We start from the raw sequence: 27418 nt of genomic DNA on the forward strand, positions 1-27418 counted from the left end.
ATCCAATCTTGGTGTTTTGTGGAAGTCTAACAGCAAAGCGTGGGTCACAAGAATAGAATTTAGAGATTGGATTCGTGAAGTGTTTGGGCCAACTGTCAAAGCCTATCTTGAGCAAAACAATCTGCCTCTAAAAGCCATTTTAACCTATAATGCACCTGGCCATCCAAAGGGCATACAAGCTACCATAGGAATTAGATTTTATCAAGGTGATTTTTCTTCTTCCCAAGACTACATCTCTGATTCAACTAATGGATCAGCTGATAATTGCAAATTTTAAAAAACTTTACATAAGGGCACTTTTTACTAGGTGGCTTTGAAATGTGTGAGGCTATCAACATAACCCTAAGAAAATTTTGGAAGGAAGAATTCAACATTGTCATAGCAATTAGGTTAATTGTAAAGGCTTGGCAAGAAGTAACAATGAAATGTCTTAACGCAGCATGGAGGAAACTGTGTCCTTCCTTTGGTAATGAAGAAACTTCATATGAAGGACACAAATTGGTAAAGGATATTGTGGCAACTGTTCATGATCTTAACTTGGAGTAGAGGAAGATGTTGAAGAATTATTGGAGATGCATGACCGAGAATTGACTACTGACGAGCTAAAAGAACTTTTCAAGCAGCAATGTGAAGAAAAGGAAATGGAAATTTCATCTGAAGATGAGGATGGAGAAAAAGAACAAATTACGACTGATGAAATCAAAAATGTTTTGGCAAAGTGGGAGGAAGTTCAAAATGTTGCTATGAAATGGAATCCAAACAAATCTGAGGTTATCAGAACTGCAGATCTATTTAATGAAAAGTCCATGCAGTTTTTCAGAAAAAATTTAAAAAAGAGGCAGAAGCAAACAACCCTAGACATGTTTTTTTACAGGTCCATTTGTCAAAAAAAACTCTAAAGTGAGCCCAATTGTCCTTCTGGTGAAGATTGATAATTAAATACTGTTTTCATGAACAATTCATTTTATTAATGTTAATTTTTTTGTAGCAAATACATATACTGTATAATAAATAAATGATATTTACCATATTGTTATGACATTTTAAATGAGTTTTATCTGCATTTTTAATATGTACTATGGTTGTGGTAAGGAGCTGGAACAAATTAATCAATTTTCAATTAAATCTTATGGGGAATCGCACCTTGGATAACGACGGTAATCCTGGAACGGATTACCGTCGTTAACCAAGGCACCACTGTATACCGTAAAAGATGATATTTTTAGAAACTTAAAAGAGCTTAAAAGAAACTTAAAATATTCCAATTCTACTCATCTATTACTAAACAAATAGTCGCAACTAATCTTGCACTGAAGCAAGGCTGTTTACAATAATAACCCATCCTTCACCTTCCAAATTATTATTATTATTATTGTTCCGGGAAACTCCAAGGAGTCGACAGACTCATCGAGGGAGGCCCTAACATCATGTCTGGAACAACTATTCAACATTCACACAGTATCTATCATATCTCGCCTTGAACTCATTCACGGTCGTAGCACCCATAACAGACTCTGGAAGCTTATTCCACTCATTCACCACTCTCCAAGTAAAAAACCTAGCTCTAACACCCTTGTCAACCACGCTCTTGCCCAGCTTCCATGCATGGCCCTAGTCCTCCCACCACCAGTCATATTTTCAAAAATATCTTCTGGATCAATCTTATAAAAACCCTTCAGTAATTTGAATGTCTCAATCATATCACCCCTCCTTCGCCTATCGTCCAATTTCTGCAACCCACAAATCCTCAACCTATTCTCATAAGGTTCATTCCACAGTCCTGCTATCATCTTGGTCACTCGTCTCTGGACCCTAATATAAGAGATAGAAGTTGCAAGAAGTCTGATGCTATAACCTGATGCTAAAAAGTTGCAAGAAGTTGCAAGAAATAAAAGAGATAGAAGTTGCAAGAAGTCTAGTCTATAAAAGAGATACACTTCTTGGTACTTAATGGAAGATAAACTATTGGTACAACAAAAAAAAAAGCTTTTTTAGCATAGAAACATATAAAAGTGGAAGGTATGAAAAAAGTTTAAGAAATGAAACCTAGTATCAAAATATAGGAAATAAAACAGTTCTAAGACAACTATTCTAAACAGGACTTTTATGGCACATAAAAGCAATATTAAATTTCCCCTTTTTTAGAGGGGAAAGCATGGTGGTGGTGGTGGGGTACTGCTTATGATAAGTGACGACCTATGTCTTCTAAGAGTGGAGGCTTTGGAAGGAAGTGAGACAAATGATTTTGAGAGCATGTGGTGTGAGGTAGAGGTAGGCAAGACAGGATATTTAGTGGGGTGTTGCTACAGACCCAGGAGCACATGTTTGGCAAGTGCAAGAAGAATGATTGTTATGGGAGATTTTAACTACAGTAGTATAAATTGGAGAGAGGAAGATGCATGTAGCAATAGAGGAATGGAATTTCTAGAATTCTTGAGGGACAAATGTCTTAAGCAACATGTAACAGAGGGAACAAGAGGTTTAAGAGTTTTGGATTTGGTTATAGCATCAGAAGAGTTGATAATAACTGAGATGACATCTCTCCCACCAGTTGGAGAGAGTGACCATATGGTTTTGACTTGGAAAATGAATAGACGTGCAGGAAATCAAAGAGACGGGAACTTATGTGGAATTATAAAGCAGGTGATTATAATAGTCTTAGATGTCAACTTTGGGAAGTTTCATGGAGGGAAGAATTGGAAGGCCGGGATATCATTAGTGCGTGGGAAATTGTGAAAGAATATTTGTTAGCAGCAATGGTAAGTTGTATACCACGAGTGAAGAAGAGGACACAATTTGGAGTAAAGTGGATGACAAACAATATTAAACAGGAATTGCATACGAAAAAGAGGTTATGGAAGAGATATAAGGAGACAGGTAAAGAGAAGATGCATGAAGAATAAAAGATACAGGCCAGAAGAGTGACTAGTATGGTAAGGAAAGCGAAACTGGAATATGAGAGGAGATTGGCCCTAAGATCCAAAGAAAATCCTAGGGAATTTTTAGCTATGTGGCCAGTAGGAGGAGAAATGACTGTGGAAGAATGATATTGTGGGATAAAAATGGGAATAGAGTGACTGAAGCAGAGGACATAGTGGAATTGTTCAATGAACACTTTATTGGAGTATTTCATCTTAGAGGAGTCAGTTTTAATGCTAGAGAGATAGGCCAGATTCGAGGTTTAGAGGTACAGGAGGAGAGTGTGTTTCAGATACTGAGTACTCTGGATGTCAGTAAAGCTTTGGGACTGGATGGTATTTCACCACGAGTTTTGAGAGAATGTGCTAGGGAACTGACAGTGCCTTTAACCTGGCTTTTCAATGAAAGTCTGGCTGCAGGAAAGGTCTAGGGAATGGAAGGAAGGTAAGATAGTGCCATTGCATAAGGGTGGTAACAGACTGGAAGTGTCTAATTATAGGCCAGTTGGTGTGTCATCAGTAGTTGTTAAGATCTTGGAGAAAGTTAGTGAGGGACCGTATACAGCATTGGGCAGATGAGGGTAATGTTATCTGTGAGAGTCAACATGGATTTGTGAAAGGGGACTCTTGTTTTAGCAATATGCTAGCCTTTTATAATAAAGTTACAAGAACATTAAATGAGGGAAAGGCGTATACTGCAATTTTCTTAGACTTAGCAAAGGCATTTAACAGGGTGCCACATGATAAGTTGATATTTAAGTTGCAGCACATGTCTGGATGTCAGATTGGTCAACTGGATTCAGGATTGGCTGTCTGATAGGTATCCGAGAGTTGCGTATGGTGGAGCAGTTTTAAGGAGGCAGAGGGTTACAAGTGGGGTGCCACAGGGACCAGTACTAGGAACTATATTGTTTAACCTTTATATCAATGACATTGCAAGGGGATATTCAGTTGTTTGCAGATGATGCAAAGCTGGGAAGGATTATTAGTAATAGTGCAGATGTGGTAGCCTTGCAAGAGGATTTGAATAAGCTAGATAGATGAGCAAATGAATGGGGATGTCAGTTTAATGCAGCAAAATGTAAGGTCTTGAGGTCTGGGAAACATTGATGGGATGCTGCATACTCTATGGGAGGAGTTATACTGGAGGAAGTAGGGGAGACAAGAGATCTAGGGTTGATGATTGATAGAAACCTGAAATTTAGGGGACATATTGCAAAGGTGGTGAAGGTAACACAGAGGATTGCTGCAATTATGAGAAGGACACTGACCTGTAGAGATAAAAGGGTTATCATTCTGTTGTATAAGTCTCTGATCAGACCACACTTAGACTATTGTTCTCAGATTTGGTCCTCAGGATTTGAAGGGGATAAATTAACTATGGAAAGGATACAAAGACGGATGACAAAGATGGTTTCAGGACTGTACAAGGATAGTTATGAGGAATGGCTGAGGGAATGTGGAGACTGCAGAGTTTGGTGGTTAGAAGAAGAATGATATGATTGAGACTTTTAAACTGTTGAGAGGTGGTTACAGGGTTGACACTGCGGAGTTCTTTCGCTTGGTTGAACAGCAGGAAGGAGTGATGACAAGAGGCCATCCCTGGAAGTTACTAAAGGAAACTGTGAGCAAGAGGGTGAGGAGTGATTTCTTTGCATGGAGGGTGGTTGAACTGTGGAATGCATTGCCGGATGGAGTGGTGAGAGCAAGAACAGTCAATAAGTTTAAGGAGTGGTATGATAGACTGTGTGTTTCTTAGAGGGTACCTCCCCTCGATGAGTCTTGACAGACTATGTTCTTAGGGAGGACCTCCCACGATGAGTCTTTTGACTCCATGGAGGCCTGAATAATAATAATAATAATAATAATAATAATAATAATAATAATAGTAACTGGAAACTAAAGAACTGAATTATGTAAATATATAAACATATGCTTAATTGAATACAAATGCTGGAAAAAACCTGAAGACTTAAAATATGAAAATTTAGAAATAACATCACAACAAGTAGAAAACATTTTAAGAAAAATTAAGAAAAAAAAAATTGCTGAAACAGACAAAATACAGGATGAATTGTTAAAATTTTATAATTATTATTCGAAGATCTCACACCTTCTGTTAAACTCCCTTACAGTAGATACACTCATCACCTTCAACAGGCAAATTGCTCCATTCACTCACTGCTCTACCCAAAACTGTGTTATGTCTGTTTAAATCTTACATTAAAACTAAGGGGGGTAACTGCATTATGACATCATCAATGTCATATGAGATATATCTGTTGCAGGAGGAAGGGTATAAAGCATACTGTTATGAGAGTTCTGAGTGAATTTGGATGACAACTGCCTTCGCATGTTATTAAGTGGGACTTGTTGAAGGGGGGGGGGAATTGTATGCCCACTAGGATGGCAACTCCTCCATGTCAGACACACCCCTGTGCTGTCCTCTCAAATGACAGTTACTTTTCATAATGTGGGATTGTCACTGGGCTTCAGGTACATTTCCTGAATACAGAAGCCTACTGGCTTATACTTCTGTAAGAGAGCCTTGATATTTGTTTTGTTGGAATCCACAACATTTCCATTGTAGAAATGTTTTAGTTATTTCTTTTTAGTGGTTCTCATTATTTCCTTTTTCATCTGACTTCCTATGTAGGAAATGTACCCAAAGCCCAATGACTTGGATTGGACTTGAATTAGTTTAAGTTGTGTTTTCATTAGCCTTGGATTTCCTCTTTTTTGAGAATTGTGGACAGCCAGGCACTTTGAGAATGACCATATTTATGACATTTAAAAGAATGTAAATAGTTCGGGATATATCACCTTACTGGGGAGCTGAAATAACCCACTTTGACAGATGTTGGTGCAGTGAAGGTAAGGATGATGTTCCTGGTGGGAACAAGATGCCCATCCCTATATATCAGGATTGTTCTTATGGCTATCACTTCTTGGTTATTCAGTTCAAGGTAGATCTCCTACGAGGTTGGTCTGAAAAGTTCTCGGCCTTGACCATAGATGGCAACACTATTGGCAACATTTTTTTTTTTTTCTAAGTTGGTACATCTGTCATTAGCATCTATGTGAAATTGCAAGGTCATTCTATCAAGTAGTTTGTTTTATACAGCTATCTGAAGCAAAAGTGTTGTCTGTACCCTTGAAATGGATACAACTGAGTATTGTGCAGTTATAAAATTCTTTGTAAAAGAAGGTTTAATGCCGAAAAAAATTCATTTGAAGTTCATAAAAGTTTATGGGTGCACTTCTCCTTTGTTTTTGACTACTAAGAAATTGGCTGCCGAGTTTAAACACTGCTGTATCAGCCTTGAAGATGATCCACGTGAAGGATGTCCAAAATGTGTAACACCACCAGAAATCATTGATCAAGTGCACGATATGGTATTGGATGACCGGCGAGTCAAAGTGCGTGAAATTGCTGAGACTATAGGCATTTCAAAAGAACATGTAGGATATATTTCGCATGAAGAATTGTGCATGCAAGGTGGGTGCCGTGTTTGCTCACAGCAGATCAAAAACGCACTCGCACGAAAATCTCTGAACAGTGCTTGGAGCATTTTAACAAGAATCAAACTGATTTTGTGCGTCGATTTATTATTATAGATGAGACTTGGATTCACCATTACGCACCAGAATCCAAACAGCCATCAAAACAGTGGATAGAAACTGGTTGTTCAGCGTCAAAGAAGACAAAGTCAGTTCCATCAGCAAGAAAGGTCATGGCATTGGTGTTTTGGGAGAATGTTAAAGGCGTTTTGTTTATTATCTTGAAAAGGGTAAAACAATAACTGGGGAATATTATTCCGATCTTTTAACCAGACTAGACGAAAAAATTCGTGAGAAAACACTTGGTTTGCAGAAGAAAAAATCATCTTTCATCAGGACAATGCACCTGCCCACAAAGGTGTTTTTGGCAGTGAGAAAAATAAAGGATCTGTACTATGAATTGCTGGAACATCCACCCTATTTTCCAGATTTGGCTCCCTCTGACTTCTATCTCTTCCCAAAACTAAAACTCTTCCTTGTTGGTCAGCATTTTTCTTCGAATCAAGAGGTGATTGAAGCTGTAGGGGGGGAGGGGGGGGATTTTGCAGATCTTACTGAGAACCACTACAGGAACAGGATAATGACACTGGAGCATCACTGGAATAAATGTATGTCTTAAAGGAGATTATGTTGAAAAATAAAAATAATTTTGAAATTATAAATCTGTTTTTCCATTGTTAGGCTGAGAACTTTTCAGACTACCCTCATGATCTGGAACATCGAAGAAGTCCTACTCAGATTTATGTTGCTAGAAAAGTTTAAAGTTTTGTGGAGAGCAACCATAATTGGTATTCCCCCTGACAGATGTTGCAAAAGTAATTTTTTGGATTGTGTCACTATTGCTGCATCAATAAGAATATCTCCTAAATGGAGTTTCTATACAGATTCTGGAAATCCTGCTAACCCTTTCAAACCCTTCTGAATGAAGATAGGTGACACTGCAAGAGGAGATATTCCCCTGTTGAATGCAGAATTAAGAAAAGTGGTATATTTGTTGCAGCTTCTGATGTTTTCTGTTTCTTCCTGATGGTGGGAGGTAGGTTGCTGAGCTACCGATCCTGAGAGTATAATGACCATTAAAATCTCAAGAATACAATAATTGCAATATCATTTCACCATGATCATCATTAAAGATGCTAGCCCTATATGTAGATAGGAGTATAATTTTATTAGAGATCCTATTCGGAGAGAGAGAGATGACAACAGCCTCTAGCACAGTGTGCAGAGGCCTTGATGGAATAAATTATAGCTGTCCACAAAGATGATGACTCCTTCATGAACAAGTTCAGCCCTAAGACAGTTCTTTAGAGAAAATGCTGTAAATGTATTTTGTTTGACCTCCTACAGATATGCCTACAAGCAAACACAGATCATATACTTATGAAGGAGGACTCTAACATCAAAATAGCAGAATCCATGAGAATTCCTTTTAGGAATGTACTCATTATGATCCATCAAGCTTCTGACAATATTAGGGATTGCTTTTTATTAATTCTGAATTTTTCCTTTATAGAAAAGAGTGGATATAGCTAATGTTCACATATTCATCAACAGGAGAATATTCAGCAAATTGTCCTCCATGAGGACAATTTGCTGAATATTTAACTCCATGAGGATACAATCTCGTGTGTTGATTGTAGGAGGGATATTGACATGAGCAGTAATATATTTTGTACAGTGTGCAGTTGTAAACTGTCCTACTATGGCCAAACAGGCAGGACAGCTAATATCAGGCTATCCGAACACAGAGACAACATCCATCCATTTCACCAATGCAGACACTCAGAACTTGCTGACCATGCACTAGATACCCACCACAGAATATGCTGGAAGAAAGTCACTTTACTACACTGCAGCAAATATAAATATGAAAGATGATCCTGGAATCAGCCTCAGCTCTAAAAAACTTCCCAAACCTCAACAAATTTGGGTGCATGAGACTGCCCTAAATTTGGGAAGCTTGCATCCTAAGAACGTCAGCTCAACAGCCAAGACAACCCAAATGCAGATTATGTTCCCAGAAAATGGCAATGTAACATTGTCAAAATATAGGAAGATATTAATTAAAGTTTTTTAATTAATATTTTAGTATACGCTGTCATTTCCTGAAAAATTTAAAGTCACGTGTAACCAACGTATAAATTTATCTACAAGAACAGAGACAAGTCATGTGTAACCAACGTATAAGTTTATCTACAAGAACAGAGACAAGCTATATTACATTTCATACACTATGCCAGAATGACAATGATTTGATCTACTATTATTCTGCTGGCCTGACCTCTAGTGGAAAAAAAAAAAAAAACTACATCAAATCTGTGTGCTATTTTTAATACAGCAATAGTGGTGGTCTAATAAACAATCTAACGTAAGCATTATATTAAGGCTAAGATTTTGAAAGTTTTTCCCACTTGGTTTATACTACAGGGTGTCCCAAAATTCACGCAAGATTTAAATTTAGCGCCATTTGTGCGGTAAAGTGTTGCCAACGAGAAAAAAAAGACAGTGTGACAGTTCAGGGTTATTAAAAATGACCACACACAGCGAAGAGAGTTCGTTGAATGGATTATGGAACAACAACAACAACAACAAGTGGATGCTTATTTTTCGAACAAAATCATCTTCAGCGATGAGGCTCATTTTCATCTTGATGGCTTCATTAATCGACAAAATTGTTGCATTTGGGGTTCAGAAAATCCACGAGTGATTGTTGAGAAACAAATGCATCCACAACGTGTCACAGTTTGGTGCGGATTTTGGGCTGGAGGCATCATCTGTCCATTCTTCTTTGAAAATGCGGCTGGTAAGGCAATAACAGTTAATGGTGCTCACTATCGCGACATGATAATCCAGTTTTTTGTGCCTAAATTGCAAGATATGGATGTGGACGACATGTGGTTTCAACAAGACGGTGCCACATGCATTACAGCCCGAGAAACAATTCAATTATTGCATGAGTCATTTCATGGTCGTGTAATTTCCTGTTTTGGTGATCAGAATTGGCCGCCCAGATCATGTGACTTAATGCCGTTGGACTTTTTTCTTTGGGGTTTTTTGAAGTCTAAGGTTTATGCCAACAAGCCCACGACCACCGATGCCTTGAAGGAGGAAATTGAGCGCTGTATCAATGAAATTCAGCTACATTTATACAAAACGGTCATGGAAAATTTTGACAACAGAGTGCGTATGTGCCAGTAAAGCCATGGAGGCCATTTACCCAATATGCTATTCCATGCATAACGCTATACTGTATACTTTATGAATCAATAAGAAATGACAATTTTTAATTAAAAACCTGTGTTTTCTATCAAAATTACTTCTTGCGTGAATTATGGGACACCCTGTATAAACTAAACATGCCAAGAAATTATATTCTTGGTTTAATCCTTTATCCAAGTGTAAGCAAAGAAAGTTTGCACCTGAAGTAACTTCAGGAGTGGACAACTTGTATTGAGTTGTTGCAAATGAAATGGCTGTTGAATGGCTGTCAGGTTTTTACTGGTTGCTGAAGAAAGCAAGCGCTGAGGTATATGCAAATTTTTTATGTCATGTGACAGCGTCACACATGGGTGATGCAATTGTAGTATTTGTTCCGTTCAACAAGCATTGAACATTGAATACTACCGACTTCAAGTCAATCATGGAACCCAGTCAACTGCTATACCTTTAAGAGTTCAAAGTGGGAAATTCTGCAGTGGCTGCAGTAAAAAACATCAATAAAGCATTCGGTGGAGGAACAACTAATGAGAGATCCACTCGCCGTTGGTTTGCAAAATTTCGCTCAGGAGATTCGAGGCTACAAAACGAACCCCGTGGCCATTGTCCTTCCTCCATTGATTCGAATGAATTAAAGGATTTAATCGAATCAGATCCAAGAAAAACTGTACGAGAGATCGCCCAGAAACTAAATGTACACTTCTGAACTGTTTCACAGCACTTGGCAATAATAGGAAAAGTAAGGAAGCTCGACAAGTGGGTGCTTCACGAACTCACTGATGAAAACAAAGCACACCGTTTGGAAGTGTGCTCTTCTATCTTAAGTAGTAAAGAAGAAAGGTTCCTGCAAAGAATTGTGACTGTGGATGAAAAGTGGATATTCTATGACAATCGTACACATTTGTCGTAGTGGTTGGGAGTGTAAGACGCTCCAGGAAGGACTCCAAAGGCACCTCTGCATCCAATAAAGATGTTGTTTACTGTATGGTGGTCTTCTGCTGGTGTTATTTACTACTCATTCCTTCCATGAGGTGAAACGATAAATGCAGCTCGATAATGTACAGATATGCGGCAAATGCATGACAAATTGTGCCTTAAGCAACCAGCACTTATGAATAGAGTCCTATTGCTTCAGGATAATGCCCGACCACATACGGCAATGTCAACCATACAGCAAATCAACAATTTGGGATACGAAATTGTGCCTCATCCTCCATACTCTCCTGACATTTCCACAACAGATTACCATTTTTTTCTGGCACTTGAGCCATTTTTTGTCCAAGAAATGCTTTGCCAATGATGCATCAATTTATCAGGCAGTGGAGGACTTCATCACTTCCAGAGACACTGATTTTTACAAATGTGGTATAAATGACCTTGCCACACAATGGCAAAATGCATTGATGCTGCTGGAGATTACTTTGATTAAACAGGTATTCTTCTTCTTTTAGAGGCTAATGACTTCACATCACTTGCTTTAGTATCCCAGTTGCCCAGTCCTGAAGTTGCTTCAGGTGCAAACTTTGTTTGCTTACACTTGGCTATAATATTTCTTGGCATCTTTAATTTGCAGCATAACCAAGCATAAAAACTTCCAACATCTATCTCTAATCCAGAGTATATTAGTAATAAGGTGTGACACATTTTGGCTACTCGTATATGGAAATATGACTTCTGCATTACTTCAACTTTGGTATCACTTCTGGGTCTGGCTCCCACTGATGAGACCTGAATAAATGTTGAAACTGGTCTGGGTAGTGACCCTTCCCATAATGCATAGTTTTGTATATGTCTGTAAGGATATGTGCTTTGCATTATGTTATGGGATACTAAGGCAAGTGTTGTGAAGTCATTAGACTCTATATACGAGTTGCCCAGTCCTGAAGTTACTTCAGGTGCAAACTTTGTTTACACTTGGATAAAGGATTAAACCAAGAATATAATTTCTTGGCATCTTTAATTTATAAGGCTAATATCCTGGAGTACTACAGTTCTAATTATAATGACCTCTTAGAAGAAATGTTATGGTAGTAAAATATGTGCCATGCATATTATTGGGATTTTTAGACCATCACTTGTTAAGATTAAGCTAGTTGATTAGAATTTCACAGGTTTAAATTTCTGTTCATACCATGTTTTGCTGTGATGTAATGAACAGGTACCTTTCCAGTCAATTCCATGTAAAAGTATTCAGAGCATGATTAGAAAGGCTAGATTACTATAGTTATTAAATTTAATCTGTCATTTATGTTCCTTTGTTCTGATAGGAATTGTGCATCCGGTTTCACATGCATAGTGTGCCTGTTAATTAATGAGACAACAATTAATATATTAAAACAAAGAACTATGTCTGGAATTGTCAATTACACAGATTCAAATTAATCTCCCTCCAACTCCACACAATGTTTACATGTTGTATAGGTGTTCGAAGGCACGGTGAAAGTCCTGAATGTCACCGAAGCACTCCCCCTTCAAGGCACACTTCATCTTTGGGAAGAAGAAAAAGTCAGCAGGAGCCAAATCTGGAGAATCGGGGGGATGATGTTCGATCACACAGATTGACTTTGAAGCCAGAAACTGCTTCACAGGCAGCGCACAGTCCACAGGTGTGTTATCATTCAACAGAAAACAATTGTTGTTGTGGAACAGATCTTTCTGACACATTACATGTGGCCATACAGATGCATTACTCCTAAATAATACTGACCATTCACTGTGGTGTCATTAGAAACAAATTCACAGTGGATAATTCCAGCAGCATCGGAAAAAAAAAAAAAAAAAAACATTGTCATGATTTTTGTAACCTGAACTTTCTTTTGCCATGGAGAAGATGTTCCATGCCATTCCATGCTCTGGAGTTTCATTTCTGGATCAAACTGAAAACATCAACTTTCATCACTGGTGACAATTCTTTGCAACACATCATGATCTTGATCAACTGCATGGATGAAATTTTAAAAACATGAAACCTAGTGCTCTCTCTCTCTGTTTGTGTGTCAGTGTGCATGGCACAAACCTTGAACAAATCTTCCTCTTCTGCAAATCTGTTTCTAAGATTAATCTGGCTGTTTCCTTACTGACACCAAGATGTACAGCAAGTAGTCCAGTGGTTATTCACCTGTCATGGGCAACAATTTCACCAGCTTTCACCACATTTTCATTTGTCCATGCAGAAACTGGCCATCCACAGTGTGGGCAGACTTCCTCCCCCTCTTTTAACATTGAAGACCAGTGGAACACCTGTGCATGGCTCAGACAGTCATCACCATAAACCTTTTTTGTCTTGGTATATTTCTGTAGCAGTTTTTCCTAATTTACAGTAAAATTTTATCACAGCTCTTTGCTCCATGATGCAACTTCTGACATGCTCTAATCACACACTATTACTACAACAGTTGCTACACGAAAATTGCTGCATAATCTGACTCGAAAGTTACACTTGCAATTACAATGTACTCTAGTAGTCAAAACTATAAACACATTTGTCACTTTTATTCAAAGGGCTGTTTTGTAAAAAACATTTCATACTTAACAGGCACACTGTGTATATAAGGCAAGTTACAGGTGCAATGAATATGGTATAGTCTAGGATCAGGGGATCCTTGGAGGAGTTGAATAAGTTCTTTAATTGTGCAGGTTTAAATGTGACATTAAGGTCTTATTTGTGTATAAGGTTGTATTTGTAAATAAACAGAATATCACACAAATACAACCATAATGCCATCTTTAAACCACCTGCAAAATTAAATAACTTATTAAACTCCTCCAAGGATCCCTTTCCTCTCCTAACCCATCCTGGAATACACCATATTCAATACACCTGTAACTTGCCTTATATAGATGAAACTGGATGCACAATTCCTATCAGAAAAAAAAAAAGGAACATAAATGACATATTAAATGAGACAGCTGTCGGCATCAAAGAAAGAAAGGTGGTTCATTTGCCTTAATGTACAGAGGTGACATGCAAAATGATACAGTTGCAATTCTGATGGTTGGTGGTTAATAAGGTCTAGCCATTGCAGTGTACATTTCTTGGCAGACAACTGGATCCAGAATCAACTTTTGATCTTATCAATGCATTGAACAAATGACCTGTAACTGACATATGTGAGAGAGGAAATTATGTTTGCTGTCAGATACCAGTCCAAAAAATTCTGCTTCAGTGTAACTGGGATTAGTGATTGTCCTAGTTGTAATTCAGGGTCAGGATGAAGTTCATGTGCACTTTTGCCACAATGTCCATGGCAAAAGTACACACAAACTATCTTTTGCTGTGAAAATCCGAGCACCCACTTTGAGAGATAGTCAATGTCTTTCTATAACCCTCATATTACATGAATGACATAAGATGATGAAGTCATCCACATAGAGGGCAATACCTACTGTTGGAAGTTGTTGTGTTATTGAGTTGACCTACATTACAAAATGTGTGACACTTAAAATAGAACCTTGTATGACTCCCTCTTCTTGGTTATAGGGCTGGGAGTGGGCAGTTCCCAATCAAAGTTGGAAGATTCGGCTAGATGAGAATTTCTTAACAAAAAGAGAGAGAGAGAGAGAAAGAGAATGGCTCTAGGACCAAAATTACGCAAGTCTTTCAGTATTCTAAATCTCGAAGGAATGTCATATGCTTTTTTTCTATATCAAAGCAAACTGATTCAAATGGTTGCATTTTAGGAATGTCTCTCTAATGGATGCCTCCAGCCAGACTGTATTTTGGATAAAAAAAAAAGTTCATCTGATACCATAAACGACAAGAGTTAACCATTTTTTTCAGATTGTTGCAAAAAAAAAGAAGCTGGTTCAGAGCAATTGGACAACAGTTTGGTGATTTGGGATCCTTTCCTGGATTAGGAATAGCAATATTAATTCTTGTATGCAAGTAATCTGGAAATATGTCTCACAGAAAATCCTGTTATAATGGTGCTACAGTTGATCGATGGATGATAGTGACAGATGTTGAACCATCTTGTAATGAATATTATCTGGTCAAACAGATGTTGGATGGCATTTAAGAAAAGCAGCTTTCATTTCTTCTTTGCTTTATTTTTTTGGGGTAAAGAACTTGGAGGATAAGATGTTGCTGATGTTTTTTGTGAAAATCCCCTCCAGCATGTCAGTCATCACTGTTGGTTCAGCAACTGTGTAAGGACAGTGTTCAGAGATAGAGATGGAATGGGTGGTATATTATCTGCCCTTCATTTTCCAGAATTTGTCTCAGACATCTTTAGTTTTAGTTATTATTTTTATGCTAGATGTATATTGGATCTAGGATTCCTTTTGACTCTGATGCCGGATGTGTCTTCCTCGAGCATAGGTGCATTTGAGAGTAATGAGGTTTGTTGTAGTGGGGTATCTTCAAAAAATGCTTCCAAGCTTCTTCTGAGCTTCTTTAGCTGAGGTGCAATCGTCATTGCACCATGGCTTAGGAAAATAAGAAAACTGACTACATGTTTCAGGAATTGCAGTCATGGAAGCTGTGCAATACGTTCTGACACATGATCTCTGATGGAAGAAATGCAATTTGAAGTTTCTTAAAAGACCGAAATATAAGAACAGACAATACTGGAAGACAAATATCAACAGGAATTAGTAATGATGTACACTTTTTGTACTATTCTAATATCCTGTCCATCACCTGGAACATATCAGGAATTTGATTAAGATGATTTTATGTAAATTATTATACGATCATGTTAAACCCATATATATCTGGTCGTATGCATTTTTTTAATATATCATCTGTTTGTAAGAGATGAAAAACCTGCAGTAAATGGATAAGGAGAAATAGATACACTTTAGAAGAGTGATTTCCAGTGTTCGAGACTTGTTGATGAACATCTCACTATAATTTGGCAGGAGAGAAAGCAAACAGAAATGACAAAAATAATTCTTCTTTGGTTGAATGAAATTTGAAATGTAATGAAATTTATTTATTATTTAGAATTTCTATTAAAATTTGGAAAAGCCTTCATGGCTTAGTCAGTACTGACATTCATTTGGTTGGAAAGACCCGAGTTCAAATCCAAGATAGATTTGAACTCGGGTCTTTACCATTACCAGCATGAGGGTAAACTGATTGCATACAGAGCAGACAGGATTTTATTTCCTGCAAAACAATCTGACTGGATAGAGAATACACACACAACTAACAGACATGAAGACTTTGCAGATAGGATTTCTTAAGCATCATATTACAACATGGATTAGATTTCTTACAAATTAAGTTACTTGGCTAGGTCAGGCCAATGAGTTTATCACACTGATGAAATGTCCGGCGGTTAGCCTAGTGGCTTTGCACTTCGCAACCATATGCCTGGGGAAGGAGTGTCCGCGGGTCGATTCCCGTCGACAACGTGAGGAGCTTAAGGATCTTCCTCAGCCATAGTCAAGTTAGCCTGTCTTGGGTGTGGACATTAGGGTTTTTTCCACAGTTTATCTGGAGTTTTTCATCCCGCAAGCAGGCAAACCAGCTGTGGACGCACACGGATTACAGTTAGGAATACTGACCCAGCCATAGGTCTGATTTGTCAGCTTTATACCGGTTCCAGAGCCAAGATAAAATTTGGGGGGGGGGGGACTTAGATGGTGCCGTACATTCCTGTAAAAGGGAACTTACGCTATATCATCACACGGTAATTAATTAATTAATTACTGATGAAATTATTCATTTCAATTTTGGTTTCAGACAGACCATCAATGGCAAAATTAGACAACACAGAATTATGTCTTGGTACAAGTGCTGTAATAATTAATGCTGTCATTACACATTGCTATTGCAAAACATTATTTTTATTGTTGTCTGATCAATTTTTGAAGAGAGTTACAGAATTGTCCTGAGATGGTAAATGTCTGAATGAATATTAATTAAGGTTAGGAACATGAGATGTAGGTAGTTGTCTGTTATACTATTTTCATCCATAAATATTTTCAAATTGTCAGTAATCATGAATCCAACTACTGGTGATAACTAAGGGTGAAGAAAAGTTTCACCTAATCCACTGGAGAAAGAGAGGCATTAGAGGAGTTATTTGTTTTAAAATAGATACATAAGCTGTCATGTCTGAGATTACACTATGATATTTAAATACAGTAATCCCTCGATTAGCGCATCATTTTTTTTTATACCCAAATTCGATTAGTGCGCCTATATACATGTTAAAAATAAATGTTACAGATTTTAAAAATTTCTATCTATACATTTTTATTGCTAACTATTTTAAAAAATCATTCACCAGAATGAAATAATTTAGCTACCCATTTAAAACATTTTACAGTTATTTTTAATGGCATACTACACTACTTCTATGTACACCATGTTCCAAATTTTTACTGCCAAAATTTGTCGTCTGCTATAGTACGCCCACAGATTCAAGACCCTTCAACACCTCTGTGCATGTCACAAAAAGGAGAATCCATTCCGATAATAGGGTAATCAATCCATCTTCTGGGATGAGTTGTTTATTATTACACGTCGAAAATTAACTTTTCGTTTATGATCATTGTAGTTTTTAAAGTGGTAACTATTTTGCTTGTATAACAGTTGGGAAATTTTATTTATAAAGCACGTGATTTCGCGTGTTGGCGACCAATTTGTACGTCCTTGATTTCTTTCTCCCCATCAATGATAATGCCGAAGAGTTCATTAAATCTCATTCTGAAGAATTGAGTGATTCCAACCTGCTAAATTTAGATGCACAGCAGGAAGATCCCGAAGAATATGAAGAAAATTTAACCACTGATAGTCAGCCAAAAGAGATTTCACAGAAACAATTTGAAAATATTTTTCGTACAATCGAAGTTTTTAAGCAGCAATGCTTAGAGGCTGACCCTGATAAGAGAGAAGCAGTAAAATTTGCAGAAGAGTAGAAGAGGCAATAAGGCCATACCGTCGGTTATATGAAAAAAAAAAAAAAAGAAACAAAATGCCTGCCAAACTATGTTAGCTCAATTCTTTGTTAAGAAGTAGAATAATAAAATTTATATTCTGAATATGTTTTGTTGTCTTTCAGTTTCATGGTTTTCCTTTAACTAGACCCTAAGGTTCAAATAAGAAATTTGAGGAACGAATTATACTTTTTCCCATAGGTTATTATATTCGATTAGTGCATTTTCGATTAATGCACCTTTTTTAAAGAATGCATTAGGCACACTAATCGAGGGATTGCTGTATTATATTTACAGAAAAAGAAGTTAATTTGTTATTCTTGGATGCAGCATTAATGAATAATGAGTATGTTCATCTGTAAGTTGCTTGTGGGATTTTTCTATATTATACATTAGATGCAAAATTACTACAAATACAGTCCATTCATGATTCATCCATAAATTACTTTTTAAATATTTTTTATGAAAATGTCATAGAATTAGAAGCCTATGGCACATTAGTACTATGAATGGAATGGACTAAACTTGATTCTAGAAACCTAACATGGCACCTCTGAGCACTTCAGGTCCTGAATAAATCTACAGGGCAGTAATCTCAGGTATAAAAGTCATGATACTGGGATTCAGATCTACAGCTTGCTGGCCGTAAACTAAAGAGATATCCATAAGAGTAGCAGTATAATGCTTTTTTTTTTTTTTTTGATTTTCTGCTTTCACATTGCAAAATGATATATTAATGTAATAACACATTCCCAGTGTGCTACTACTCTCATAATTTATGACTGAGCCTTTATTTGCAAATCTTGCATTTGAGTGTGGTTTATTATTACTAATTTTTTTAAAAAATTATTGCTAAATAAAACTGTATTTTTATTTCACTGCATTTCTAAATTCGCAATATTCCAATATTTTTTCTTCTGTCTCTCTCCTTTGTAACATTTTGCAAATTATGGATAGAGCAACGGTTCTTATTCAGTTCATGTATTGACCAGCAGATATGTGGAAAACATTAAAGACAACTAATGTTTGAGTCCCATAGTCGAATACAGCAGTTAAATTAAAACACTGTAAGAAATATAGATTATAATACAAAACATTTTATACATGTTTTAAAAAATAATAAATAACCTGATAAAGTATACCTCTTTGATAAGTGAGCTCCAGTCCCCTTCCCCCTCAGAACACAAAGGAACCATCCAAAATGTGGAAATGAGACGACTTGCTTCTTCTAAGCATATTTCAACATTATGACAGCTACTGCTAATGGCTTTTAAAGTACTATACTCCAAACTCTGTTAAAAAAAGTAAAGCTAAGCTTTATTCAAAATACCAAATCAATGATTAAAAAAAAAAACATCAGGTACTCCAACATTTCTAATAATAACATAAAACATACTTAATGATATTTGACAAAATGCTTAATGAAACGTTCACATTATAGTATGTGAACGTTTCATTAGCACTTTCACTATTTCACTATATTACTATAGTGACCAAACCATAGTGACCAAACCATCATGCTCCAGACACAACATTTGCTTAAATTCATTTAATCACTGAAGACTATGGAATGTAATGTTATTTAATTTGGATAATTGAGATCAAATTTTTACACATATGACAGATTCTTGTATATTTCATGCTGAAGGGAGAATATAGAAAAATCCATAAAAAAGAAGCTGATCAAAGTAGTTAATATTTTTTTATAATTCTTTTCTCCACTAAAGTGTTCAGCATCAGGAAATAATCGCAACCTCTTAACATCACTCATACTGATTTGATGGATTTTCTAGCTACAAAAACCAAATGAAAATGAATTATAATCAGGACTCATACTAATCAAATTACTGATGCTAAGTGAAAACATTATTTATTACAAAATGCAGTATAGAGTATTGCAGTGTTTCCCAATGTTTTTTTGGATCATGCCCCACCCCAATGCCTGAAAGATTTTGATGCGCCCCCTCTAGCATAATAGTCAACCAAGTTCTGAAAAAGTATAATATAAATATGTACTTTAAATAAAAAAGGAACATAGGTAAAACTGTTTTTAATTTGACTTTCTTCGATGAATATAAATTTTATATTACACTTTGTATATTATAAAACATAAATCAAACTGAACTCGGGGAAATAAAATCCAAGTTAATGCAATCCTTGAGCTTGATTTCTGCTGCAAAGAGTTTTAATTTGAGATACTAATTTAGTCATTTTCAATCTCAAATCCCCATGGTTTGTGATATCCAGATGATTTCTTCTTTTTTTTTTTTTTTTTTTTTTTTACAGCACTAAAGCCACATTCAACTAAATATGACGACGGGAAGGGCAACAGTATTTTTTTTTGCAAAACTAGTTGAATTGTGGTATTTCGTTTCTGTCTCGTCAGAAAGCCATGCCATTGTTCCTTTTATGTTGAATAAAGTTCTAATAGACTCATCATTTTGTTTTTCTGAGAGTTCTTCTTGATACTGTATTTATGTTGACTGCTGTACTAGTGATGTCAGCTTTTTTTCTCAGAAAGTCAGGGTTGCAACATTGACAATTTATTGCTGAAAATGGTTAGTTTTTTTAGTATATCAGTGATGAGGTGACGAATGCAACATCATTTTCTAATTGTCTTCCAAAATATTCAAATTCCAAAATATTCAAAGGGTGTTAACTACTGGAGGCATGTCTTTGATCCTCTGTGGTGCCTGTTCCATTATTTTTTTTTTAATAAGAGGATTTTCATGTAGTGGAACCATTATTTCATGCCTTCAAGAGTGAGTTCATACCAATTCTTCTCTTTGATTTGTTTCTATGGAGATAGTGAGCAAGTCACATCTTTTGGGGATGCTGTAGTTGTGAGAAGGCAGGATTAACATGGTGTCAACATCCTGACTGACACTTTCTTTACAGTTGACTTCTTAGTGTAAGGTTTACCAAATATCACTGCTACTGTTGTGTTATGCTGCACTGCTCTGTTTTTTCCTGCATCTCTTTTTCATCCTTCCATCTTTGACATGCTTGGGAGGATGCTGGGAGTTGAGTCTTCCTCACAGACCATTTCCGTGTTCTGTACTTAGTCTTTATTCTCATGATTTTTACTGCTGCATCAGACACAGATGCAAAGCCGTGACACAGTTTGAGAATGACCACATTTCTAATATTTAATTGAGCATAAAGGATTTAGGATATAGAACCTTACTGAATAGTTGAGATAACCTGCTTAGACAGATGACAGATTGGTGATTTTGGTTTGTGAAGATAAGGATGATGCTCCTGGTTGAAACCGGGTGCTTACTCAGATATTATGCCTCTAAAAAAGTTTAAAGTTTCATTGGAGGTAACCATAAGGATATCTCCTGAATGCAGTTTCTTTACAGATTTAGGAGATCCTGCTAATCCTTCTGGAAAAAGAATAGTGAAATTTTCCAAAGTTATTGTTCTTCTGTTGAATGCAGGATTAAACGAGGATTTGTAGCAGCTTCTGATGTTTTTTGTTCCTCACTTTTTCCATTGATGATTTTATGGTTTCTGAGCCTGGTTGGGGCATGTTGAGCACTTTGATAAACAAGTGGATGAAAAATTATTCATTCTCAATATGAGAATTCAGCACCATAGTTTCTCACCTACCACATATAGACACCCACTCTCTGGCAAGCAATAACCAAAAGTGTGAGCAGAATGCCAGGATTCTCCCAGATGCTATACCACAGCAAGCCTTGGGGCCCTGTTCTCAGACACTGGGAAATGAGACTTACTGGAACACTGTTGACTTTTGTACGTAAGCCTTGGGACCGACCCCCTCTTGCTGAAGCAGAGGCCAAAGAGGGCACCAATTAGGACCTATAGAGCCAATATGAAATCAGTCTATTTGCATTGCTGTGCCCTGTGTGCAAGTGATTAGATTTGCTTTGTGCCTATAGAGATGCCTTGGTGACAAAGGTGAAATATTGGCTTATAACCTAATTAGCCAAATAAATTTAGTTAATTATTATTTTTTAGACATGTGTTTACTATATTAAACACCAATATGAATATCAATCAACATCTAAGCATCCACATCAGATCTACAAACATGTTGTTAAGTGTATAGTGTGTAAAAAAACCTTTCTAATAAATATAAAGAATTAATTTAACATATTATTTAACATATGGCATCAATGGCAATATCATATTAAAAATGAGGATATTAGGAAAGAACTTGCCACTGTCAGCATCCAGGAATGTATTAGCAGAGCTAATCTCAAATGGTATGGTCACTTACACAGAATGAGAGAGGAAAGATTAGCAAAAATATGCCAGGTTGGCAGAAAAAAGACCAAGATATAGGTGGATTGATACAGTAAAAAGTGCCTTAGAAGTTAGAAATATAAATTTTGATAATGTTGGAGTTTTGACAGGTAACAGAATGATTTGGAGGAAAATTGTAGATAGGAAGTTAGTAATGATGTAAATTTTTCATGTAGTACTATCATATCCTGTACACCCCTTGAGAGTATATATCAGGAATTTGATGATGATGAAATTTAAACATATACAAAGGTCTATATTATTAAGGAATAATAATTGATCATCATCAAATTCCTGATATGTACCTTCATGGGGGGGGGGGGGATATAGGATATTAGGAGAGTACAGTAAACTCCAACTAACTAATATTAATTAAAATATATTTGTAAGTTGAACTTATTTTTTTCATAAGATATGTCAAATCTGTTAATGCATTTCTGATAAATTACGTTACAAAGATATCAAAAATGCATTACTCGAAAATAATTAATTTATTTTAGAAATGTTTATTGTATTCACTTTTTGTATTTCTTCATACATTTGTTTGTAGCAGGCCAACTCTCAGCCTCTCAACTTTCTATTGCAGTATAGAAAAACAAGCATTCCCTTTCCCCAATTCTGATCCCAAAATCAAGGTGTTAAATGGCATTCAATTCTTCAACGACAAGATATTTTTTAGAAATAGATACAGATGAACAGAGCTTGCAGGGTGAGTAAATCACAAAATATTTTGTCTTTCAAAACTGCATGAAACTATTAGAACAAATTTAATGTTCTAATGATATACTGATATTTTGTTTCAGTAATGAAATACTGTGAGTTAGCATATTGAAAAGAATTAAAACACCAGAGGAAAATAAAACTCATGCAAAAAAACTTTATTAGCAATAGAATTTTCACCTAACTACCATGGGCATTGTCAGTACAAAGATCACAAAATGGCAATTAAACATTAACAGACAATTCTAAAAAGCACCACCTAAACAGCTAATATAAGACAACTATAAAAGTTCAGTAATTTTCTAACTTAAACGTGTAAAAAAAATTATATGTTCGTTTGAACATTTAGTTATATAATGTTAAACGAAATATTAGAACTGATTTAAAAAGTACTATCTCCCACAAAAGGGACAGACATAGACCATCGGATCTATTTAAGTTAGGACAGTAAAGTAGATTTTCACACATTTCTTTATAAAGCCATTCTATGAGGACACGACTTTTATGAAGAACTCGTGTCTTGTTCCAATTTTTAGCGTTTATATCTTTTTCGTATGTGATCATACATCCTGGGTAGTTAAATGAATTCACCTGTTCTAAGATCTCGTTATCTATTACTATTTTGGTTCTTTCTGGATCTTGTCCTTTAAAGGCCATAGTTTTTGATTTTTCTGTTGATATTATCATACCATGATCTTTGGCTATCTCATTTAGATCTAAAATAGCTTTCTGTAAGTTATCTTCAGAATTTGTAATTATTATTTGGTCATCGGCAAAAAGGAGAGTGTTTAAGTTCACTGTAGGAGAAAGTTTAATACCTTGATGGAAATTTTTATTCCATTTTATTATTATTTCATTTAAGTAAATATTAAAAAGAGTTGCTGAGAGGGGGACATCCCTGTCGGACCCCTTGGTTTATTCTCTCTCATATATGATAGCATGTGATTTAATCTTATTTGTATTTGATTATTTTCATATATACTTGCGACAGCTTTTACGATATCATTTGGTATTTGTCTTTCAATTAATATGTTAAATAATATGTTTCTTTTAACTTTGTCAAATGCTTTTTAAAAGTCAATAAATTCAATATGTGTTTCTAAATTGTATTCTCTTCTATTCTCTATTATTAATTTTAGGCAAAAGGCCAGGTCTATACATGATCGTTCTTTTCTAAATCCATTCTGTACTTCTAACAAAGTTATCGGAGTATTTCATTAGTTTGCTATTTAAAATTCTGCTGTATATTTTGTAACAGGAATTTAGTATACTTATTCCTCTATAGTTTTTAGGGTCATCTCTACTACTTTTTTTAAAGATAGGAACCACAATTGTTTTTTTTTCATTCAATTGGGGGGTTACCAGTCGAATAAATTTTATTTAAAGATAACAGGAGTCTTTCTTTGCATCTTGTTCCTGCACATTTATATAGTTCTGAACCTAGCTTATCTTCTCCAGGTAATTTTCCATTTCTTGTTTCTTTCAGGCTGATTTCTATTTCTTCTTCAGTTATTTCCTTTTAATTTTCATTAAATGTTTGCCAGTTGTTTTTTTTTTTAAATATTTATCTGTTCCACAATTCTGTGTAGAAATTCCTCTAATTTCAACTCTATGTTTAATTTTATGTTTTCTTTAGTATCTGCATTTAAGTGTTTCAAAATCTTGCATACATTGGGTCTTATTTTATATAAATCATGTTCTAAATTAAAAACAAATTTGTTCCATGATTCTCTGTCTTTTTTTGACTTCTCTTTTAGCAATGGCTCTTATTCTTTTATATTATATTTCATCTTCCAATCTTTTACGGCTTAACCATTTATGATAGACTTCTTTTTTTTTTTTCATTTTGATTATTTCTTTGATTGTAGTATCCCATATCCTCAGTTTTTCCATTTATTGAATTTTTTGGTCTTTCCTAAGCTTTCATTTTTTGCTGCTGCATTTAGTATCGTTTTTATATTAAGCCATTCTATTTCTATTTCTTCATTTTGTTTTATTTTATCTAGATATTGGTTAATTATTTCTTCATATAGCCACTGTATATTTGTGTCATTTAATAGTCTAGTTTTATAAACAACTGTTTTAAATTTTCTTTCTGTTCTTGTTACTTGTAGCCATTTAGATGGTAATCTTAATTTTATTTTAGCGAGGAAGTGGTCACTGCTTATTTCATATCCTCTGTGAACTCTAACATCTAGCAAAAACTTTGATGTCTTTTCATTTTCATTTATTTCAATAATCTAATATTGATTTCCATCCTCTTGCTGCCCAAGTATATTTATGCATGTCTTTATGTTTATAGAAAGAATTCATTATTTTTAGGTTATTATAAACTACAAAGTCAATCAATTTTTTACCATTCCTGTTTAGAATATGTTCTCCTTATAATCCTATATTATTATTAATTTTCATGTTTCCAATTCTTGCATTTAAGTCTCCTGCTAAAATTACATAATCATTTTTATTTATTTTATTATATATATTTTGTAGCTGATTAGAAAATTTTATATTATCCTGTTCTCTTCCTTCTTCTGGGGAATATAAACCAATTATTGTTAAATAACTTCATGTTGGAGGATTAATGGATTGTATACAACACACAGAAAGGTTTAAAAACATAATTTAATTCTTCCTATATTTTGTCTCAGTCAATGAGACATCTACAGAGATTACAAAAAAACTAATGTAACATAAAAACAAATAACAAACAATACTAAGCTCAACCACATGGGAGACACTAAAGACCTATCTAGGTGGAGCGCCCTCTAAGGGCGGGTTGTAGGTGGCCTGGAATGTAAAGTGGGACCTCTGGTGATAAGCATTTCCCAAATCTTAGGAAGCTTAATGCAACCATATTTGTTAAGATTTGGTTGATTCCTGAGAGCTGCTGCTGATTCTAAGAATAGTCTTTCTCTTTTGAATTTGCTGTGGTGGAGCATGGTGGTTTTTATCCATGATATCCTGTGGGTTGTATCCAAGACATGGTCAGCCAGGCCTGACTGACCATAGTCGTGCTTGCAGATGTATGACTTATGTTCCTCCAGGCAGATAGTAGCTGATCTGCCTGTCTGTCCAAAGTACGCCAGTTTACAGGAACAGGGTACTTTATAGACTCCAGGCACTGAGAGAGGAGGGAGCTGAACTTTTGTAGAACGGATGAGGGTAGAAAGTTTGCAGTGGGGCTTAAATGCTGTGTGTAGGTTGTATTTTTTTAAAATCTTGGCTATTTTTTCAGATGTGCCATGGATATAGGGTATGGTGATGGCATTTCTAAACTCTTTTTGAAGAGAAGACCAGGGAAGGAGGATGAACTGATTATTTTTCCAATGCTGTGATCACTGTAGCCATTGGAGAGGAAAGTGTTGTATATGTGGTCAAGTTGTAAGGGCAGTTCCACTGGAACAAATGTGTGGGCTCTCGGTAAGAGTTTTAATAATGCCATAATTGTTGAGCAGGGTGGTGGTGGGAGTGTTTGTGGATGTATCTGCCTGTGTGCGTGGGTCCTCCCAACACACTGCTCTCATGAAATTACGAAAAGAAAAAAGTATCGTTATCACCAGAGCTGATAAGGGTAATGCCACAGTCGTTCTTAATGCCATGGAATACAATCGAAAAATGGAGATTATTCTCCGAGATCGCTCTACCTACACCCCGCTAGAACATGACCCCACAAAAACACAAGTTAAAAAACTAAAAAACTTACTTAAAAAAGTGTCTTCCTGGCCCCCGGAAATCACGAAAAAACTCAAACCTTTCTGTTCCCGTCCCCCCCGAATATATGGTTTACCAAAAATCCACAAATCCAATTCCCCACTAAGACCAATAGTAGATGCCACTAACTCACCTTGCTACAAACATTATTCAAGAAAAACTGGAAGAGTTTTTAACATGAACCAAACCTTAGAGATTCAGTGGAAAATCCTGAATCAATCAAAGAAAACATTGATTGATTCAGCCAGAGAGACAGGTGGTGAAGCTGTCAGCAAGGATAGAAAAATCGAAACTCCATGGTGGATATAGGAAGTTAAAGAGGCAGTGAATTAAAAGAAGAAAACCTATCAAAAGTTGCTGGCAAATAAGTCAGCTTGTGCTCTTCGAGAATACAGAGACAAATGTAAGAAAGCTGAAGACTGTGTAAAACTAGCTAAACAAAAGTCATGGGAAGACTTACATTTTGGTAAGAACATAGAAAACAAATATTAAGAAATGGCAAGATATTCTGGAGGTTATTGCTCAGAAATGAAGAAATTAGTGATGTAAAACTCCATACTTGACCACAAATGCTCAAATATGGAGGTATAAAAGTTTTACAGTGGCTGCACTGCACAATTCAGAAGGCTTGGACAGAGGGATGAATTCCAGATGATTGGAGTACCCATAGTACCCATATATAAAAAAGGGAAATAAAACTGAATGTAGAATTACAGAGGTATTTCACTACTGGGTGTTCCTAGTAAGATTTATGCAAGTATAGTTGAGAAAGTTGAGGAGGATTGTGGAAGGGAAGCTTGGTAAAGAACAAGCTGGATGGATTCAGGCAAAATAGATGCTATCAGGATCAGATTTTCACTTTATGACAAAAATAGTTGAGAAATCATGGGAATATAACAAAGATATATATTTAAATTTTGTAGACCAGCAAAAGGCATATGTCAAGGTGCCAAGAGAAAAGCTATTCAAAACACTATAGTTATATGATTTAAATGGGCGATTATATCAAGCAATACCTAATCTTTATTTGAGGTGTAAGTCGACCATTAGAATTGAAAGAAGTACAGGAAGTTAGTCTGATGTTAAATCTAGTGTCAGACATGGATGCACATTTACATCCAGGAAGT

At 35.8% G+C, this 27418-nt stretch overlaps 1 protein-coding gene across 5 annotated transcripts in view; it reads right to left on the minus strand.

Moving 5' to 3' along the window:
* LOC150103910 (uncharacterized) overlaps nucleotides 1-27418 on the minus strand; it is a 589709-nt gene that overhangs the window by 59906 nt on the left and 502385 nt on the right. For all 5 annotated transcript variants that reach the window (XM_090397176.1, XM_090397175.1, XM_090397178.1 and 2 more), the window contains exon 22: nucleotides 18728-18877. In XM_090397176.1, the coding sequence (XP_090253302.1) occupies nucleotides 18728-18877 (150 nt within the window). The remainder of the gene's footprint in view (nucleotides 1-18727; nucleotides 18878-27418) is intronic.

The sequence above is a fragment of the Typopeltis vanoorti genome, chromosome 8 (genome assembly GCF_054136105.1).
Source record: "Typopeltis vanoorti isolate ZY-2024b chromosome 8, IOZ_Tvanoo_1.0, whole genome shotgun sequence".
Lineage (NCBI taxonomy): Eukaryota > Metazoa > Arthropoda > Arachnida > Uropygi > Thelyphonidae > Typopeltis > Typopeltis vanoorti.